Source organism: Anabrus simplex, chromosome 1, assembly GCF_040414725.1.
Source record: "Anabrus simplex isolate iqAnaSimp1 chromosome 1, ASM4041472v1, whole genome shotgun sequence".
Lineage (NCBI taxonomy): Eukaryota > Metazoa > Arthropoda > Insecta > Orthoptera > Tettigoniidae > Anabrus > Anabrus simplex.
The window spans coordinates 442,207,193-442,227,532 of NC_090265.1; the positions used below are offsets into that span (position 1 = coordinate 442,207,193).

The following is a 20,340-nucleotide window of genomic DNA, read 5'->3' on the forward strand; positions in this document are numbered from 1 at the left end:
TCTTTGTCAATTGTTGAAGCCAGCTGAGGATGGCCCAATGAGGGCTGAAACATATACAGGAAGAAAACATTTCTGAATTTAATATTCAACTGTAGTGTAAGGTTTAAATTGTATTGAAAGGTGGAACCAATAACATAAATTCTCTTAAAAGTTATGATTCTAAGTTGTTAAAGTCCGATTCACAGATTGGCAAACTTTTTTTTTTTTTTTTTAATGGGAAGTATTTGTGATAAAAATTGTACACAGTCATAAGCGAAATTCACACAAGAAACTGTAGATAACGTAGGACATGCTCTGTAAAAATCATTTTGGTATCTTTCTCAGCAAATGGGAATTTCCTATTCCTCTGTTTGAATGACTACAGGTGAATAGATTTACCTTTTAAGTGTTTATTAGTAATAATTTACCACAACAATCACAGGTGCAGACTTTCTGACTCCCAATCACTGAAGTTATCAGCTAGGCGCAGGAGGCCGTTTTGCATGGAGTAGTCCTGCAATGGAAAAATCACCCTTTAGTTATATTTTGTTATTGTCCATTTGTATATGCGGTAGGATTAGGAACTACTGAACATATGTATTTTAGTAATGATCTTTCTCATAATGTCTCTTTGATTTATCTATGCTTTTGTATTAGGCTACATGATAAAGGTGTTATCTCATGTCCACTCATATTTCCCTTGGATAAAATTATAATATATTGTGGTGTGTTCACTGTTTTGTGGAGTGGAGCTGAAGGAGGACCGATCCATTGTGACCCCACCCCGTTTGTTGACAAACAACCTGACGGGTTGAGGGCTGCCGTGCATTGGTCAGACACTGCTGCAGCGGCCGTCATTGGCCATTACGCTGCTAGAGGCCTAAAGGGGTGCAGAAACTACAAATCCCATGGGCCAAGAGCTTTCCATATCTGAACGACAAGCAACTGCCGCTGCTAAGACCGCTCACGGCTCTTGAGGGGCATCAGCTGTATAAAATAAAAAGAGGACTCCCAGTTTGAATATTGCATTCTGCAACATTTTCCACAGTGGTTTCAAATATCTATGTTATATAATACAATCTTTGTTTCGACCTTGAGGAGTCCCCTCTTCCATATATATTTGATTAATTTGTCACCTCAATCATCATCTTTTGAATTATCTGCAAGATTATCATAATAATGGCTTTAAAACAGGACCAGTTTTACAAGGACAATTCTACTGCAGATTTTTTAAAAGTGTAATTTTAAGTTTCTTTAAAACAGAAAGACTCTAATTATTGGTTTTAAGCACTATTTTTTCTGATTTTATTGAACACAAGTGCATCTTTGTCAATATAGGAATCATAAGTGTTTAACAACTCTTTACTACCAGGTATATGTCTATTTTTAATCTATGCAAGAAATAAGCAACTGATGATGTCTCTAAGGGACAAAACATGTCCTGCAAATTTCAATAGTAATGTAATTTAATCACTAATTTGTTTATAATAGGTATGGAAAAGGTGGAAACCTCAGTCTTTTTATTTTGAAGTGAAAACTTGCCAGAAAATGACCTCACTTTGCTCAAATGGGATGGATCCTTCATCAGGATCAGTTTGTTGATCAACATCTCATACTGATGAAATACTATTTTGAACACTTAGTAGAAATTACTTTCTCCAACTATTTCATGTGGTTCTATATCCATGTTGCTTATAAGGTAAGTTAAATATTTTCCTTATGACTTGTTGGTTTTTATATATATATATATATATTTATTTATTTATTTATTTTTTTTGCCAGGGAAAGTGTTCTCCTTGCTGGCATCACTGGAAGCATTGACACCTCTGGCATCCAGCGCTGTGTACACACTACTCTACACTGCAACACTGAATATATTTCCTGGAGCTTATTTACTTCTGTCTGCAGGGATATTCTCATTTGATGCTCTGATGCTTTTGTAAGTAGAATGAAATTCAAGAAGTAGTTTATAATCCATACTAAATCACTTAACACTTTAAAAAGGGAAGTTCAAACTTGGAAATTTCAATATCAGTTAAAATAGCAAAGTATCTTTTGAATCTGCAACAAATTCATTTAAATGAGTCAAAAACATTGCTAGTCTCCTATTATTTTGTGTTAACAAGTGTGGATATTTGTAGATAGTAAGGTAGAAAGAAAGTATACACACAAATTTTGAGAATTAAGCTGTTTATAATTTTTTTAATATAGCTGATGTACTCGTGCTTCGCTATGGAATTCTATATTGTATACAGAATTCTAGTTTAGGTAGTGTACACATTGTGAGTAAGATTGTATTAAATTGCATAGCTCTTAACGTTGCCCTAGAAACGCAACAGGGAAGTCACTAAACATCTTTTCTTATGTGAAGACTGGTTTAGGGAATTTTCATTATAATGGTAGGCCCTCTTGCTTACCATCAGTCATGATCAAGTTGGAGGAGTTTTCATTATAATGGCTGACAGTCTCCACCTGCCTTTCTACATCCTCAGGAAGACTGTCTTAGTGGTTTTCCCAACTGAAATCAACATAGGTCATTACAATGACACCAGCAGGAATGTCGCAATTAAAAGCAATGCTATCATATGAAATACTTGGTCAAATGAAAACCCACGCATTTTCTCACTTTTAACGAACAGTACTACACTGCCAATCTAACAGTCCAAAGTTCCAGGGCTGGAATGACCAGGCCACAGACAGCCGTAAGCTGTGAACACTCCTCTACTACTACTCAATGTTTTCACCCATGAGGGATCGCATCTGGTTGTTTCAACCATTTCTGTTTATTTTGATCAATCATTCTGTGAACACTGTTTATTATACTTCCTACCTGTCAGTACCTTTCAATGGACTCGTCCACACTTCTGTCACACCACTGTTACCCCCCTCCACTCCCTCAGTGAGTGACAAGCTGGCTATCCGGTCGTTTCATTGCATGCAGTTCCTCACGTTACCCGTCTCCGTTCTATTCAACCATACGCGACTCATAGTGTAGACTTATTGTATTTATAATGCATAAAGTGCACTGTTATCATTCATTGTTGAGTAGAGGGAGAAGGAGCATTGTCTAGATGTTTGTTAAATGAAATTAAACATCATTTTAAAAGTATTTTCCATAAACAGAACTTGAATTTTTATTTTCAATTTCATCAGCAAAAGGCAATCTCATTATTATAATTATTATGTTGAAAGTGTTTGTCTGTGTTTAAATACTAGTATAGCAGATATCCTGGATACAGGAGGTCAATTGGATTGTATTGCGATTGACCTGTCTAAGGCATTTGGGAGACTACTGGCAAAAATGAGTGCAATTGGACTTGACAAAAGAGTGACTGAACGGGTGGCTTGTTTCTAGAAAACAGAACTCAGAGAATTAGAGTAGGCAGAGCTTTATCTGTCTCTGTAATAATTAAGAGGGGAATTCCTCAAGGCAGTATTATTGGACCTTTATGTTTTCTTATATATATGTCAATGATATGTGTGAAGAAGTGGAATCAGAGATAAAGCTTTTTGCAGATGATGTTATTCTGTACAGAGTAATAAATTGTTGCAAATTGACCTCGATAACGTTGTGAGATGGACAGTAGGCAAAGGTATGATGATAACCGGATTAGAAGTCGGGTTGTGAGTTTCACAACCTGCGTTGATGGGGTGAAAGTTCCCTTTGGGGATCGTTGTAAATACCTAGGTCTCAATATACGGAAAGATCTTCATTGGAGTAATCACATAAATATGATTGTAAATAAAGAGTACAGATCTCTGCACATGGTTATGAGGGTATTTAGGGGTTGTAGTAAGGATGTAAAGGAGAGGGCATATAAGTCTCTGGTAAGACCCCAGCTAGAGTATGGTGCCAGTGTATGGGACCCTCACCAGGATTACTTGATTCAAGAACTGGAAAAAATTCAAAGAAAAGCCGCTCAATTTGTTCTGGACAATTTCCGACAAAAGAGTAGCGTTACAAAAATGTTGCAAAGTTTGGGCTGGGAAGACTTGCGAGAAAGGAGACGAGCTGCTTAACTAAGTAGTATGTTCCAAGCTGTCAGTGGAGAGATGGCTTGGGAGGACATCAGTAGACGAATAAGTTTGAGTGGTGTCTTTAAAAGTAGGAAATATCACAATATGAAGATAAAGTTGGAATTCAAGACGACAAATTTTGGCAAATATTCGTTTATAGGAAGGGGAGTTAGGGATTGGAATAACTTACAAAAGGAGATGTTCAATAAATTTCCAATTTCTTTGCAATCATTTAAGAAAAGGCTATGAAAACAACAGATAGGGAATCTGCCACCTGGGTGACTGCCCTAAAGGCAGATCAGTAGTAATTGATTTGATTTGTAACAATAAATAGCGTATTAAGTAAGCGTTTGATGTTTTATTGATTTCCGGTCGAAACTGTTACCGTGCTTTAGTGGATCCCAGAGAGGTGAAAGAAGATGTGGGCTGAATGGGTCTATCTACTATACCAAAGATTAACTTAAAACTTTAAATAAAGGTTATATTTCTTTTCTTTTCAAATCACAAACTTAACACAATTTTCACTAGGTGAAATGACAAGATTACAGGTACAAATAGCAGTTTGGAAATTACAAGTGCTGAGCTTCCAGCTCCAAATTTACAAGTTCACAACATCACAAATATTGCATTTAGTTGGACGAGGAGAGAATCTCCCAATTCAAGAGCACTTTGCTCCAAAGGTTACAGATACAGCCTTCCAAAGGCACCCTTCAATTTTACAGTAAAATTAGCAATCTCAAAAAAGAGCTTACATGCTCTCCAACTTTAACTAAGGAGACTGCGATCCCAATTTCTTACAGCCCGCTCAAGACAACATTACACCAAAAAAAAGTTACAAATTTCTGGCCTCGCTAGGCCCAACCTATAATTTACCATTTTTTCACAGGAGTATTTATTACCAAAACTACTGGGCCTTCATGGAAAGGAGAACAGGTTAAATTACTGGCCCGAACACAAAATGTATGGAGGTGTATACTTGCGCTCCTAGAAAAGTAAGTATAAAACTCTAATTGGGCTCGCGGCTCGATGATGCAGAGCCTGCTACTGAGGTGACTAGAATGAAGGTTAATTTAATGCTTTACAGAAAGGAGAAACAGTTACAAAATCATAGTCACCTCCAGATAAATTGAAGGGGAACTCGAGAGGGTAACGCACTCTCTACCCCCGATTTACAGTTTAAGTCTTTATGAAATTTTACATTAGCCAAAAGAAGGTTTACATTTTAGAAAATAGGTAGTTACATAGTTAGAAATTAGAACCTTCCCCTCGTGTAAGTCTGCAAAGGTAGCTACAGAAATATAAGGCTGGTGGCCATACCTGGGCTGTTGAACTGCCTGGCGAAGAATGAGCCGGGCCACCTCCTGTCATAACACACACACTCAGTAAGACGACGATCAATAAGACAAGATAGCTTGAAAAATCTGCAGCTTCTATACCCGAGGAGATAGTTCGAGAGGGTTCTGGACTAAATCCAGACACACCCTCTCATTTTTATTGGCAAATTCAAAAGGTACAAGAAGCCTATTATTAGTTGAAAAATAATTACGTACAGAAAATTCCTGATTGGCCAGATTCAAAAGCTGGTGGAATGAGAAAGAAGTGTTGCAAACCTTGAAATAATGAAATAATGAAAGTTAATTTAGTTGAGAAAACATAATAACACAAAACTTCTTTAAATCACTTGTTCTTCCACCGTGCACCAGAGTGCATGCCCACAGTTTTTGTAAGGACATCTATGGAGAAACATTCAAACTTCTTGAAGTAAACAAACACAAAAAAATAAATCCAGTCAGTTTAGGTAACTTCAAAATAACACATTACTCAATAATTTAATGGTGACATCTCGTTAATGTCCCAACTTCATGAATTAGTTGTTTCACGTTTTGTATGAGAGATAGCATTCCTTAAGGCGCTTCTTTTAAATGTGCAGCGTTGAGGTGTACCACCCGGTACAGACCTCCCCTCCCCAAAGGTCCTTCCTTGGGTGACACAGAAAAATTTGAAAGAAGAAAATTTTCACATTGAAATTTTATAGATGAGAAATATCTGGTAAAGTCTCTTTTTGGAAAAAAAAAGGTTGTGAAACTAGTTAGGAAGTCTTCATGCCACCGTAGAAGTTTATGATATAGCAATTAAGTTTGACGTCAAGACCGGCCGCTGCTGCCGATACTCAGGCGAGGTCCCTCGGACTCCCCAAGTACCCTCAGATACGTCTCTCCCATTACTATGAGAGAGGTGGTCGTGGTGATGGTTGCTGCAGATCAGATGTAGATGTGCAGTCCCCAGATGAGTTGGCGGTGGAGTTACTGCACTTCAGCCCTTGCCGGAAAGATGGAGCTCCAGCGTGCTGTTCAGAAGGAGACTTCACTAAAGTGGAGTGGGCCTTTACCCCACTCCGGTATCGCTCGCCAGATGTTGAGACATGGCCGCCAATGGCTGAGGGGGGTACTGAAACAATAATATCTGGGTGACAGATTGTTTTGCTGGAGTTTGAGAGTACAGTCTTTATTTGCAGGAGGCAGAGGGGCAGGCGGCGTTGATTGTGCGTGTGTGACAGCAATGCGTGGATGAAGGAATTTTTATCAGAGGGTAAGGTTTTACAGCAGAAATCTCACTAGATACTTATTATAATAAGAACAAAAGGCCTCCCTATTGTCATTAAATATATTTTAAGATGGACAACGCTTCTTAAAAGGAAAGATAACCTTCGACTCCTGCCAATGTTTAGTGGCGAATGTAAAACAACCCTGAATTTACACAGGGTTCACCTGAGAGAGGTGAACCCTAAATATCCTCTCCGTGGTTGGGTTACTGACCAATATTGTAACCGGTGTTAGAAAATCTAGAATGATGCACAGCCCATGGAATCTGGGCGCAAGCTTGCCCGCAGGAACAAAATTTTTAACCATGACCTGATCTCCAACTTTTAAATTGGTGGGCCTCTGTCCACGATCATATCTTTCTCTAACCTTTTCATGGGAAACTTTAAGATTGGTTTTAGCCTTCTTCCATAGATCTCTAATATTATTGGGATCTATTGTCTCTGGTAATATATCATTAAGTGACCAAAGATTAGAGAGCGGCGGGTTAGGGACAAACTTAAACACGAGAGATGCTGGAGGGAATTTGTGTGACTCATGAACTGCCGAATTTAGAGCAAAAACTAACCAATGCAGAGAAGTATCCCATCTGAAATGATCTTCATGATGAAATGCGATTACGATTGACTCGCTCAGCCAGAGACGTTTGAGGGTAATAAGCTGAAGTGGTTACGTGTGAGATAGACAGGTCAAAACAGAATTTGTGGAATAAGTTAGATGTGAATGCCTTAGATTATCAGAAACTATATATTGACAAGGACCAGAAGAAGCAGAAATAGTATTCAAACAAGATATTGTAGACTGCACAGTTGTCAACTTAGTCGGAAATAACCAAGAAAATCTAGTGAAGCCGTCTGCACACACCAGAATAAATTTATTTCCGTTCCCCTTGGATTGTGGGAAAGGTCCGACGTAGTCTATATATAGACGTTCCATGGGGTGAGAAGCTTGATGAGATGACAATAGACCTAGCTTAGTGGACAAGGTGGGCTTACTGAGTAAGCAAGATTTACAAGCTTTTACCAATCCTCTGATTTCACCATCCATACCTTTCCAAATAAACATCTCTCGGATCTTTTCCAGAGTTTTGAAGATGCCTCAGTGCCCCCCCCCCCCAATGGGGTCTCATGATAGTACTTGAAGATCATAGGCACAAGCACAGCTGGAACTACTACTTTCATATTTTAATCGTGCCTCGGAGGGCAACACAAAACCCCATTCCTCAACACATAAGGGACCACATGTTCCCCAAAAGAAAGGGTTTCCATAATAGGAACCAGCACAGGCTCTTCACGTTGATATTTTTCAATATCCCGAAATAACATACGGATGTCAGTTAGAATAGCATTAATCCCCGAAGGTATGGGCGTGGGAAGAGAAGAACTATCTTCCTGTTCAGTCGTCTCCACTTCATGAGAAAACATGCGGCTTAGTCCATCCGCAACTACATTTTCAGATCCTCTAATATGCCTCACATCAAATTGGAAAGCAGAAATCCTGATGGCCCAGCGGGCTATACGACCAGTACGACGAGGTCTACCTAAAATCCAACTTAAGGCTTGGTTATCCGTTTCTAGGTCGAAATCGACATGTTCCAGGTAGAGTCGGAACTTCTCTAGTGCAAACAAAACTGCCAAACCCTCAAGTTTATAGATGGAATATTTGGCCTCTTTAGCCGATAAGGTCCTAGAATTACAAACTGTCCGCTTAATTGCCGTATTGATAATGTAGTCTAATCAATATATAAAAAATGTTTCCACCTAATCGATACCTTTCTTTTTATTTAGCCTTTGGCTACTTATAAAAACATTAATTATATCAGGACATGTTTTGATCGCTTTGCGATCATCATCAGTTGCTTACATAAAAGCTTAGATAAAAACAGCATACAACAATCACATAGTTGTCATTAAAAAACTGGTGTTTTAAGGGACGTATGGGTTGGAGGGGGGGGGGGGGGGGCGATTGTTACTAGGACGTTAAACTTAAAATAAATTAAAAATACTCTCTATGGACTAGAATGTCTTTGGTTTCATTTCAAGTCCTGAAGGCATAATAAAATCACTTGTTTAAAAAACTAAAAGATTTTTTAGTGTTATGATCCTGAAGAAAAGTTTTTTGCTGGAGTCTGTTTCTTCTTTACTTGACTTCTTGTTTCTTCCGCGTCATTTTTGTACTGTACTATGAAGCGTGATTCTCTTGCGTATCCTTTTTCTAAGTGAAAAGTGTGTGTCCGCTGTTGGTTGAATTAAACAATTTTTGTATTCATAAACTCGTCAAGTCGGATAGCTTGTTGTACGATCTGTAACCGGCAGAAAGAAATATGCGTCTATTAGTTAAAATCACCTGGGGATGTGTTGCCTAAGGAAACTGTTTAGAATAATGGAAATTAATTGAGAAATTTTGAACTTACCCCTGTCTAATTTACTTCCTTTACTTCCCTTAATTACGGGTGTGGGTCTGATTCTGCTATCCTCGACCTTGTGTAGTAGCGGTGTGATGATGTCTGTATGCTAGCTTGATTCGGAGGGGGGAGGGTAAGCGAGGACATGTCGTCATTTGTTGTTTCACGCGAGGAGGTGGCTTCTGTCTGTGATGTAGCGGCCTCGTGATTGCCTGTTACAATTGCTGGGCATATATGATTCCTACCTAATAATTCCATATATCTCAATTTCTTTGTTCATTCATTTCATTTAAGTTCTTGTCCTTATTAATTAATTTATCCAGAAAAATGTGAATATTTTCTAAACTATTCATCAGTCTTCCTTTATTTAGTCTATTCATGATTACAAGGTCTTGTTTGATATCTGTAAATTTATGGCCCGTCTTTTCATATGTACTCCCATTGCAGAAAACCTTCTATGTTTTTCCACATTGACGTGTTCTTGATACCTTATTGCAAAGTTGTGGCCTTGAACTGGTTGCATATCAACTTATAAATTCCTGAATCCTGGAAACATTCTTCTTTGTTCTTATTAACCATGTTATGGTTGAAAAACCTGTGTCCAGTGTTATTGTTTGTTGAAAATGCTACCTTGATGTCATATTTCTTAAATAAATTAGTAATTACGTAAATGTTAGGATTGTTGTAGGTGAACCTCGCGCCACATATGTCGGGCAATTAATAATGAGAATGGGTGCCACCTGCAAAAGATCTACAGGAATAATTCACTTTGTATAGCATGAATGAACTCCTCCTCCCAAGGCGATGGTCATCAGGCTGATGAGGTTCCAAAGTTGCTTCATTACCTTACCTGCTACCATTTAACTCTGAAAATAAATTTGGGTAGCATGCCAGGTTTTTCCTTACTCCACCAATAAAAGATTTACCATAAGTTTCACTATGTGAATTTACTTCTGACACAATATAAAACAAAACAAACACCAACAATAATCATCACGTGATGAGACCAACTTGTTTTGCTGCTTACAAAAATAAACATCCACAAACATCATTTACTATTTACAAACATACGTAGTTCTGAAGGTCCCGCTTCAGACTGATGGTTTCTTAACCTTATTTACATGAACAAAATAAAAATAGTACCATCACCATGGAATCAATTTTTCACATGTTTAAACTGTACAAAAAAATTAATCCCAGTCACCTCACTATACTCTGTTAACACCTTCACTATGTAAAATGGCTACAGTGGAATCAATAAATAACAACAATCATGCCGTATTAGTCAAAGAATGAACAAATAATAAACACTTGGCCATGTTTTCATCTAGCCGTAATCAGTTCTGTGCACAACACCACATTATCTACAGATTAAACATGTAAACCACCTCACACGCTGGGCATTTTCTCAGAATTGGCCGTGAGTCAGAATTTTGTCAGGATTAGTTGTTAACGTTAGATTTCAGTCATATGACACCCAAGTCAGAAATGCACTCCTCAGGATAAGCACGAAAGCGAAACAAATTAATGACATTGGGAGTGACATGGTCAAACTCATTCTTGATTTTAAATTTATATTACCAATAATCAGTTTCACTCTTCTACATTGCACATATCCTTTTCCATGAAAGACGGATATTGTGCTATCTTTTTCGAAAAGTCAAATGCCTTCGGAAGAGAGAGACTATCATCCAGCCTGTATTTTATCAGCTCTATCTAAAATCTTAGAATATATAGTCCATACACAAATGTCTTGAGTACCTTCAAACCCATAATCCATCCCAGTCTGGTTTCCGACGAGGACATAATATAACTACAGCCTTACTGAATGTAAAATAAGGACGTTCGACAAGCAATAGACAGGGGTAGATTATAGTAAAGCTTTTAACAGTGTAGACATTGACATTTTACTTATAAAACTGAAGGCTCTACATTTCTTTCAGAGTACGATTTCCTGGATGCATTCCTATCTTCACGGGCATTAACAATGTGTGAAATGTGATAATGAACTCGTTTCCTCATAACGCCATATGAACAGAGGATATCCTGAAGGCTCTGTACTCTGACCTCTTCTTTTCACACTCGTTGTGAATGACATTTCATCTAATCTAAGGCACTGTAAATATCATATGTACACTGACGACCTTCAATTCTACATAGACTACACAGTACAAAACCTTAATGAAAATATTGGCTTATTAAACATAGACTTACAGGCTGTTAGTGGCTGGGATATTACAACGTTGGGCTGATGTTAAATGATCTCACTACTCTCAGTAATGACCGCAAATTGCAAATTACCTCCTTCATTCAGCAGTGGCCAGTGGCAAAGATGTTACAACTCTGATCTGATACTTGCAAGTAGCATAACTAAACAAGGTGTTAAAATTGCATGCACTGCAATTCCAGACTCTTAATATAGCATGTGAGCATGGCTTTGACATTCTGAAGCTAGGTGATCAGTAAACTGCATCTCTATATCCATTTCTATAATCTGAGTGTATCATCACTCCACATGATGATGCTTAAATTGTTGCACCCTTCTCTGAATCTGGCGATTAATGAAAAGACATTAATTGAGCATAATGGTAGACTTGTGGTGGTAGTCCCAGGAGTGATACCCATGGTCTGCTAACAGCTGGTCTTTCTGCTGACTCACAGTCTCATATTCCTGTATAGTAGACTGCCTAACTATCTATAAATGAAAACATGCTGCTCTCTCTCCTTGGGACTCAGAACCCCCAAGTAGCTTCAAAGAACTCACAGTAATACTCTTACTACAAGGCATTATTATTTTTTTAAATCCCATGGCACTATTGACCCTGAAGGACCTTTTGGCCTACCAAGCAACCGCTGCTTATCTCAAAGGCCTTTAGATTATGGGGTGATCCACAGGCAGTACAACGAATCCTCTCGACCATTATTCTTCACTTTCTAGACCAGGTCTGCCGTCTCATCATCACTTAGCTCCTCAATTGTAATCATGTAGGTTGAGTGAGCCTCGAACCAGCTCTCAGGTCCAAGTAAAAAAAAATCCCTGACCTGGCCGTAGAAGGCGGCTACTTTGAGTGATTAAATTAACAATTTAAAATACAAGCCATTCCTAATTATTTAAAGGAAAGACAGTTGCTGAGCAAAGAGATGTGGACTTAGCACTGGATAGTGAGGCATGTCTTTTGGAACTGAAGTGTGATCCTATCAAAATATAATTTGTTTTAAATTAATTTTTAAATCAGTTTGATTAAAGTAGTAGTGATTGGCAGCCTGGATTAGCCAAAATGTTCATAAAAATATCTTCAGTGAATTTTATGTAATGGAGGAATAGACAGACAGGTGTAAAAAAAAAAAAAAAAAAAAAAAAAAAATCAAATGGACAGATAAATGTTACTGTTTTATTCATTTAGATAACAACACTCTATTGAGGATGTTCATTGTTTGTTATAATCAGTTCTGTTCTCCAAAACTAATCTTTTGCTTTTATGTTCATCCAGTAATTACTTCCAACTTGCATTTGGGAAAAATACTGATGGGAATTCTGTGATAAGAGCCATTTGAATTTCTAACATTTCACTTTACTCTTTTTTCCTTGGTCTCTATCACATTTTACTATCATTCAATATTTCCTAATTATGTGGGATGTGGGCTTAGCACTGGATAGTGAGGCATGTCTTTTGGAACTGAAGTGTGATCCTAATAATGAACAATAATGAAGAAAAAATCCATAAATGTACAGTATATTCTTTTTCTAAAAGTCAACCATATTTTGAATCTATTTTTTTTTCTTTCCAGATGTGTGCTGATAATTCAACACATTGTTGTAGAACGTGAACTTGGATGTTCAGCTGACAATGAAATCAACTGATAGATGTTAATATGTACTACGACCTGCAAAGAAAAATATGATTGTGAAAAAATGAAAATGGCAGTGTGTAAATAAATAAAATTCGTATATATGAAGATGAATTGTAATCAGTTTTTTTTGCTAGTGGTTTAATTAACACATCAAAGGCTTTCAGCAATGCAAGGATAGCGACGGTAGTGGGTGTGGCCTTAATCAAGTTATTCTGTTCTTTTTGCATTTGTCTTGTATGAATTTGGAAAACACAGAAAACCATCATCAGGGCTGCCAACAGTGGGATTTGAATCCACCATCTCCTGAATGCAAGCTCATAGCTATGTGACCCTAACCGCGTGGCCAACTGGCTTGGTAAATCAGTATCATTTGGACATTGGACATCTGGGAGCTTTTTATTATTCCTGTATAATCAATGTTAGTTATAGTGTTATTAATGTAATTCTAAGTTCAATATCATTTGGCCAAAATTTAAGAGATATGGTTACTTTCCATTTATGTCTCACACACACCACACACTCTTCATCTCTTTCCCCGTCCCCTTCCTTTCCATTTATGATTTTTTTATGTTGTATGCATTTTGTTATGTTTTTGTGAGATATGTATAGTTGTTTCTGTGTGGCCTGATGACAAAACTTGCATTCCTTGAAGTTCTCACTGGTATAAGTCAAATATGATTTCAACATTACCATATTTGGTGTTATTACTCATTTAAACAATGAAACTACTCTTCTTACAATGTACCACTCTGGTAATTTAAAACCAGACTGTAATTCCCATGCATGTATAGAGCACTGTTATCATCATTACCCACCGAAAGTGGAATAGTCACGCTCTGATGAGTCAGTGGACTGAAAATCAGCGCTTTCTATGCATCAGTAGTGATGCTACATTTGTGTTTATACCTACATGCTGTCTGCAAATAGCAAAATGGACAATGAACATCAACAGCATGTTTGAATCAAATTCTTCTTCAGGTTAGGGAAAAAAAATAGCTTCAAAATGTTATGAAATGCTGAAGATGACTTTTAGGAAACAGGCTATGGGATATTCCCAAACATTTGAGTTTTAAGGGGACAGAACATTGATTGATGATGATATTTGCCCTGGTTGCCTAGTGTCCACTTCAAACCCTGAAATTATTACAAGTTAATCAGACTATATGTGAAGGCAGCCATCAAGTGAAGTAAGTGAACTAAAATCAAATTGTATATTTGAGAAACCACATCTATTTTTGGGCAAAATGAGTTTAATGCATGTGTGTTAAAAATATATGTATTCCCATATTTTAGAGGGAAAGACACATGTCTGCCTCATTACAGGGGTTTTACCGGGCCCTTGAAAATCTTGTTTATTTGAGAAAGCACACATATCCAGGACATGAGTTGTTTCCCTATTAAACATTTCTGGTGTCAACCATATGAACTAATGGCACTGGTCACTATAGTTTCCTGCTGTAAGAAGCTATTATTGTACATCATGGAGAAAGACAATGTTGTTATGGATGTCAAGAAAAGGGAAAAAGGTCAGTAACAACTAGAGTACAAGTGTGAGATAATAAAGGGAACTTGCATTAAGGACTTACACCAAGAATGAGCAGGATCCATACTTGCAGAGCCTGATGAAAGTTGCCCCAATACAGAAAAGGAGGCCACGTGTAAAAGTCAAAAAATGAAATATATAATTTTGGCGTCATCTTCAAGACAGTATGTAAGTTTACATTTATTAGTATACTTCGTATCACTCCAAATTGAGTCTGTAGAGTGGTTAACCTACTAGTTGTATGAAAATTCCCCATTAATAAACACAGAAAATGTATACCTGGTAATGCTATCAGTGGAGAGATAACAAGAGCAGTCATGGACCTTATAGCATTGTTTCCGTAAAAGGAAACCCACTACTTAACGAAAGACTATAGTATCTTGAAGAGTAACTCAATCATAAAATTATGTTCTTTTTATTATGAGGGTCCACCTATATGAGGCATATTTTTTTTAAGTACTGATTTGATATAGAAAAAAAGTAATTTTTTTTTTTTAATTTTTTTTTTTTTTACATTTAAGCCTGTACATTAAACTACTAAGGCACTTATCATATCGTGAAACCAGCTTCTGTCATTTTTAGATCATCATTGTCGTGGCGCTGACCGCATAAATGCTTTTCCAAGTACAGGAACAAGTGGTAGTCACTAGACACTAGGTCACAACTACACGGAGGATCCACACATGCTAGAGAGGCATCCATGTTACCTCCTCATGGGTGATACGGTGGTTCGGGTGAAGTGGGTGCTGCTGATTGTGGTGAAAGCTCACTGCGGTGTACCGGAACCAACACATCGCTTTGCCCTTCGTAGCCTGAACAAGCCGCAGGTTGAGAACGGGGCAAACCCAACCTAGGGGGAACCCATGGCTGTGAACTCAGTCGTGGAAATGCCAAGTGAAAACCATGTGAGTAGGTCTACTGAAGGTGGAACAAACCTGGTCGGGTTCGAGCTAGGGGCGGACTGCTAGATGGATGGCTGAGGGTCGTGGCGCCTGCTACGGAGAGCCTGAGTTGCGGGAGGACAATGTCTGGTGGAATGCCTCATCACGGATGGTGAGAACGCTGCTCAGGACCCTAGAAAGGGCAAAAACCCTGTGTCATATCGAACTATGGACATTCCAAATGAACCACCTAAACAAATACCAAGGGAAGCTATGGAAGCTCCAGAAGAGTAGGTCCAGCGGCAGGCCCAAGAGGAGAATATGGAGACAGAAGTCCCAGTAGGGCAGGCTGAATTCAAATCTGAAGAAGAAACAGAAGAAGCAACAGGAAAGCAGACTTCTGGACAAAAGGAAACAAGAGATTTCACTGAGAAAGACCTGAAGATATGGGCATCGAAACTAAATAGGATGCACATAGATAGACCACCTCACACAAGTGCCTACTACAAGGAAAAGAAGAAGACGAGGAAGAAGCCAAGATAGCAGCTGGGACTTGGGTGGAGTAGAAGCCAAGGAACAGGGATCCGCAAGACGCTATATCAATGACTATGCCCAAAAGGCCAAGGTCGGAGGAAAGCACGCCATCAAGTTTGCCTACAAAACCACCCTCCAAGAAACAGAAGGGAGAAAAAGTCATGTCCTTTTCGGAAAGACTAGCCTCAGTTAAGGTCGCAATAATACCTAAGACCTTTCCATATGGAAAACTCAAGGAGGAAGACGTAACTGAATTATCTGCTCTGATAGCACAAATGAAGCCGCTGTCAGACGGATGTCTGCCAGGCTTCCTTGTGTCACCAAGGCAAGTGGAGCTATGGTACTGATCTGTGAAAATCCAGAAACAGAAAGTTGGCTGGAACAGACAGTATCAAATTGTAACCCATGGAAAGGGGAGACCCCAGAGGTGGCGGACACAAAATAGGTGCTGAACACGACCAAGGTCATCATCAAGTTCCCACCTCCTTTTGACAAGATAAAAGTGGAGGATGTTCTTGTCAGAATTTTTTTTTTTTTTTTTTTTTTTGCTAGTGGCTTTACGTTGCACTGACACATAGGTCTTATGGAGATGTTGGGATAGGAAAGGCCTAGGAGTTGGAAGGAAGTGGCCATGGTCTTAATTAAGGTACATCCCCAGCACTTATTTGATGTGAAAATGGGAAACCACGGAAAACCATCTTCAAGGCTGCTGACAGTGGGATTCGAACCCACTATCTCCCAGTTGCAAGCTCACAGCCACATGCCCCTCTCCACACGGCCAACTGACCCGGTCTTGTCAGAATCAATCAGCACCATACCAAACTACTAACACAAGAGTGGAGAGTGCTGAATACCACTTCAATCGACAAGACAGGAAGGACAGTCATTTTAGCCCTTGGTGAAAGAGACTTTGAAGAGCTCAAAAAGAGAAGCCTTAAGGCCAAGCTCAGACTTAGGCAGATCAAGTTTCAGGTCATCAGAGGAAAAAACGAAACCCAATGTTGATAAAGATGGAGCTGAAGGTCCTTCAGGGCAATCTTCAGCATAAAAAAGCAGCTGTGCCCAATTTCACCAAGAAGTTCAAGTCTGAGGCTATTGATGTGGCCCTTATTCAAGAGCCATGGGTAGTCAAGGGCAGAGTAGCAGGAGTAGCAGGACTGGCAGAATCTGGACGTAAGCTGATGTACGATACATCGGAAATACCCAGAACATGTCTTCTTGTGAACGGGAAATTAAAATGTCTTGTGTTGCAGGAACACTGTTCAGGGGTCTTAACCGTGGCCAAGATTAAACTTTGAAATTGGGAGGGATCCAGAGAAATAACCATAGGCCCTGGATATCTCCCATATAACTCAACTAATCTGCCCTCTTCAGAAGAAGCTGAGAACCTAATTTGCAACGCAAAAAGGAAAGGTGAACACCTAGTCCTTGGAGCAGATGCAAATTCACATCACACGGCATGGGACAGCATGAACTGCAATGCAAGAGGTGAGTCTTTACTAGAGTTTATTATTGGAACTGAGTTGACAATAATAAACCTAGGAAACAAGCCTACATTTATGAATAAAAATCGTAGGGAGGTAATAGACATTACACTAAGCACTAAGCATATTGCAAACTTTATTGAAGACTGGAAGGTGCTGGAGGAACCATCATTGGCAGACCAACAGCACATCCAATTTGCATTAGATGTGAGACTATGTTGGATTGAGATGTACAGAGACCCAAAAAGAACTAAGTGGGGTAGATACAGAGAAATTCTAGGGAAGGCTGTACAAAAAATTCCAACTAAGGTGAGAGGACAGAAAGAATTGGATGAGGCAGTGGAACTATTAGAAGAGGCCATTATAGATTCATTCCATGAAAACTGTCCTCTCAAAGAAAAGAAAAACACGAAAAAATTAAGGTGGTGGAACAACAAACTAGCCAAAATGAAAAAAAAAAAAGTTAGGATGTTATATAGAATATCATCTAGAAATGGTATGTGGGACATATATCATAGGAAACTAGGGTTGCTAGATTTCCTGATGGCAAATAAGGAACACTTCCATTCCCTTGCCATATAGCACTAAATTAAGACACCATAGCGATGATTAAGAGAAAATACCAGGGATATATTAACAAGTAAATACCGGTAATAATATAACAGCGTCAGCATGAAATATGTAGGTACTTACAAAAAACTAATAGTGCGTTAGTCTTTACATTGAAATTAACATTTCACAAGTACTTGTCATTTGAAGAAGCAATTTGTAACAGTTTCTTATTCAACAAAACTTTCTTGAGAAATTCCTTTCAATTGTCACCATAGTTGAAGTATACAAGAAGTTCATTTTTTATTATATCTACTGAGCATCTGTTTCTGTCATCTCTCCATTTTATTGCCATTACTGAAAATACTCTTTCAGTATATGCATTCGATGGAGATATACTTATGACAAACTTAAGTACCATCAAAATGTTCTTCAGTTTTTCTGGGCCAATTAAATCATTGATATATATATATATATATATATAAAATGGAGGAGACTACATGCCCACTAGTACCGCTAGAACACTGCCAGAAGTGCTGTTCTCAACTGTGATGGCTGATCATTGGTCAGGTCAGAATACAGAATATTTTGATCATAACCACGCACTTTTTTGATACTATACTATTGTCTAAACCATGATATTTAAAAAAACGGAACATTGGGCGTACGGTTTAAATAGTGCACCATATGCGGAACAAAATGAGAAAAAACCATGTTGTTCCGGGCAAAACCGTACATCTGGCAACCCTATAGGAAACTCACCGAGTATAACCTAGAGATAATACGGAAAGCCAAAAAAAAAAGAAATCTTTGAGACTGTTCTGTGAGAAAGTGGAATCACACACTGAAATAGCAAGGCTCCAGAAGGTTCTGAAAGCAACCCATATAAATCAAATGGGGACACTGGAAAAACTAGATGGGTCATTTACTCAGGCGGGGAGGGACACGCTGGAGATACTAATGGCGTGTCACTTTCCTGAGGCTGAGGAGATGACAGAAGAAGAAATGGTTGGAACAGAGACTGGAGCTTCAAGAGCAGACTGGAACTGTGCCAACAGAACAATAAAATATAACCATGTAAAATGGGCAATCGACACGTTTCATCCCATAAAGCCTCCGGGACCATATGACATACTTCCGATACTCCTACAGGAAGGACGGGTGATACTCGTCAATGCCATGATGGATCTTTTCAGAGCTAGTCTAGCTTTAGGGTACGTACCGAAATCATAGTCTGAAGCTAAAGCAGTATTCATACCTAAGCTTGGAAGGGCAAATTATGCCCAAGCCGAAGCATACAGACCATTATGTTTAACCTCCTTCATGTTGAAAGAAATGGAGAAAATTCTGGATAAATATATCGGAAGAATGGTGCAACTGAACTCAAAGTTAGATGAAAATCAGTTTGTATATAGACCTGGCAGATCCACTGAAGTAGCACTCCACCAGTTGGTTTGTAAACTAGAGAAAAGCCTAGAATTTAAAAAAAATTGCACTGCCAGCATTTCTAGATATAGAAGGAGCCTTCAGCAAAACAACCTATGACTCTATGATCAAAGCATTGGAAAAGAGCAAGGTGCTTAAAACCATCGTCAAATGGATTAAATCCATGTTAGATGGAAGGAAGATAAAAGCAACCCTGTTTGAAGAAACGCTGGTGGTTAGGGCCACCCGAGGCTGTGCTCAGGCAGGAGTTCTTTCTCCTCTGCTGTGGAACCTAGTGGTGAGCAAAATCATAGTTATGCTCAACGAACATGGTTTTTATGCACAAAGGTACACAGATGACCTAGTGTTTGCGGTACGAGGTAAGGTGATGAGTGTTATCCAGGACCTCATGCAAAGATCACTTAACCTTGAGGAGAACTGGTGTCGAAAAGAACAACTATCAGTCAACCCAAACAAGATAACTCTGGTCCCTTTTACAGGAAGGAGAAAATTAGAGGGAAAGAGATCACTGAAGCTCTTTGGGCAAGATATATATATGGAAGAACAGGCACTGCACCTAGTTGTAGTGTTAGATAAAAATCTAACATGAAATCCACATATAGAAAGGAACATAACCCAGGCCAAAAACTTGCTGTATGCATGTAAAAGAGCTGTCGGGAAGACATGGGGCCTAAGACCATCAATGGTAATGTGGATATATACAATGATCATTAGACCATTGATGGCCTATGCTGCAATCATCTGGTGGCAGAAAGTAAGTCAAGGAAAAGTAAGTAGTAGAGTGGATAGCCTGCAGAGAATGGCAAGCATAGCCATAACTCGAGCTGTGAGAACTATGCCGACAGAAGCCTTGAATACTTCACTAGACCTCCCATCACTATATAATTTCATAAAAGGACAGGCTAGAATTAGTTCATATAGATTGGCACAATCAGAGTGCTGGAATGCACAAAGACCCAATCTAGGACACTGTAAAATTAACAGAGTAATAACAGAGGAAGTTCTACACATGCCTTCTGATCATATGATACCAAAGTACAACTTTGAAAAA

At 38.6% G+C, this 20,340-nt stretch overlaps 1 protein-coding gene across 4 annotated transcripts in view; it reads left to right on the plus strand.

The window, feature by feature from the left end:
* Nucleotides 1-13,332, plus strand: part of LOC136856926 (probable peptidoglycan muropeptide transporter SLC46) — a 221,821-nt gene extending 208,489 nt beyond the window's left edge. For 2 of the 4 annotated variants that reach the window (XM_067135184.2, XM_067135185.2), the window contains 2 exons: nucleotides 1,762-1,918; nucleotides 12,790-13,332. In XM_067135184.2, the coding sequence (XP_066991285.2) occupies nucleotides 1,762-1,918; nucleotides 12,790-12,862 (230 nt within the window). In that variant the 3' untranslated portion in view covers nucleotides 12,863-13,332. Of the gene's footprint in view, nucleotides 1-1,470; nucleotides 1,679-1,761; nucleotides 1,919-12,789 lie in introns of those variants that run through there. The other 2 variants (XR_010858474.2, XR_010858475.2) reach the window with 2 other exon arrangements.
* Nucleotides 13,333-20,340: the final 7,008 nt, after the last annotated feature.